Raw genomic sequence first — 1,875 nt, 5'->3', positions numbered from 1 at the left:
CATATATATACACATATATATGTGTGTGTGTGTGTGTGTGTGTGTGTGTGTGTGTGTGTATATGTATGTATATATTTTTCAGACTCCACCCAACAGCTCAGCTATCTAGTCGGTTACTTTGACTTACAAAGTTTCCTGGTTTCAAATTTGAACTTGCCCATTAAAAGTTCAGCATAACAAGATCTGACCCGTGAAGATGCAGAGGCAGACTTTCTGGTGGCCCTTAAGAGATCCCCATCTTGAAAGAACTGCCAGCCTGAGGCTCTTTGTAGTGCGCTGCAGGAGTTGAGGGAAAGCCTTTAACTGCCGCGAAGAGTTCCGTAGCTGCTTTTCCTTCAGAGTTGTTTCCATGAGAGATGTAAGTACTTACGAACAGTGATATTTGGCCATTTCCAGTGCAGACCAATGAGAGGGGTTCATCGGATGCCAGCTGCTGTTGTATCTGGGAAATGGCCTTATTTCATCCATTATTTGTAACATCCAAAAAGCTTTGCCTCTGGCATCCACTGCTGTTGAGTGAGGGCCATTATATGTAACTGAATTCCTGGAACATATTGAACCTCTAAGTAGAATAGAGAAAAATACAACTTAATTTGTTGTCCAGAGGCAGGGGCTTCTTGGCGCAAACACAGCTGGGCTCTGGGGCCTGGCGCAAGCAAGTGCAGAGGACCAAGGGAAGGGGATGGAGGGCTCTGACCTCGTCCGTCCTCTGAAGGCCCCCCACCCCCCGCCAAACAGGAGAGTGGCTTGAGGTGAGGCGGGCCTGGGTCAGAGGAATGAGGACAGAGCGGCTCGACTCTGATAGTCTGTCCCCACTGACCCCAGGGCAGACACTGCTTGGCCGGGGTGGGGTGATGTGTTTGCTGAAGAGTGTCTGTTTCCTCTGGTCCGTCCGGTTTGGCGTGGAGCCCCCTGTTGCATGGTGAGCAGTCGTGGTTGCGAGCCGTAGTTCTGTGACCCTGCCATCCCGGGGACCGCCATCTCCTCTGTCACGAAGCGGGCTTGGCCTCACGCCCAGATGTGGCACATAAAGGTCTGGCCTTGACTGTTTCTGACATTGGGACGGACAGAAATGTGACGTGAGAAAAAAATCCAGCTGACTTTTCTCTTTGCTTTTCCCTCCTCCCACACCCATCCTACCTCCATCCCATCACCATTTAGGATGAATCTCTTCAGCGTCTGCAGAAGGAGTCTGACATCTTACAGAGAACATATGCACACTACTTCGATCTCACAATTATCAACAATGAAATCGATGAGACAATCAGACATCTGGAGGAAGCCGTGGAGCTCGTGTGCACAGCCCCGCAGTGGGTCCCGGTCTCCTGGGTCTATTAGGCCTCTCCCCAGATATCTGCCGCATAACTGGGAGCCACCTCATACATGGAAAAGCCTCTGTTATCGGCCTTGTGTCAGCAGGTCGTGGTCCCTAGAGACTACCTAGTTGTAGTGTGACCTACATTTATAATTATTGTCATGTCCGAATAGATAGGAGGAGAAAAACAATTACACACTAATTTAAAGAGACAGTATCTTTTTTAATCAGTTCTCCTAAACTTTAATAAAATGTATCTTTAAATGTATGTATTATTCAATCCTTTGGAATGTTATATTTTTGGAAATCATAGCTTTTTATTTCCAAGGCCCCTAAAAACTGCACAAAATAGATGCTGCTTTCTATAATCTATTTTAATAATAATAAACAATGATTCTGTTACCTTGACTGGGGTTGGAACACTACATTCTTTTTAGAGTCTGATTTTATGGATTGGAATATCTTTCTTTCCTTTATTTATTTGAAATAATCAGTCTAGTGATTACAAAACTCATAAATTTTTAAAGGCCTTTTTTTTCCTTTTTTTTTTTTTTTTAGAA

General features: G+C 45.1%; 1 protein-coding gene across 4 annotated transcripts in view; it reads left to right on the top strand.

Moving 5' to 3' along the window:
• The window catches only part of CASK (calcium/calmodulin dependent serine protein kinase), a 373,376-nt gene extending 371,507 nt beyond the window's left edge, over window positions 1-1,869 (top strand). For 2 of the 4 annotated variants that reach the window (XM_024759851.1, XM_024759848.1), the window contains one exon: window positions 1,162-1,869. In XM_024759851.1, coding sequence (XP_024615619.1) covers window positions 1,162-1,338 — 177 coding nt within the window. In that variant the 3' untranslated portion in view covers window positions 1,339-1,869. The remainder of the gene's footprint in view (window positions 1-1,161) is intronic. The other 2 variants (XM_024759849.1, XM_024759850.1) reach the window with 2 other exon arrangements.
• The last annotated feature ends 6 nt before the right edge of the window (window positions 1,870-1,875 follow it).

This window comes from Neophocaena asiaeorientalis, unplaced genomic scaffold (genome assembly GCF_003031525.2).
Source record: "Neophocaena asiaeorientalis asiaeorientalis breed wild unplaced genomic scaffold, Neophocaena_asiaeorientalis_V1.1 scaffold312, whole genome shotgun sequence".
In the NCBI taxonomy this organism is placed as follows: domain Eukaryota; kingdom Metazoa; phylum Chordata; class Mammalia; order Artiodactyla; family Phocoenidae; genus Neophocaena; species Neophocaena asiaeorientalis.
This window is presented reverse-complemented; position numbering and strand designations above follow the sequence as displayed.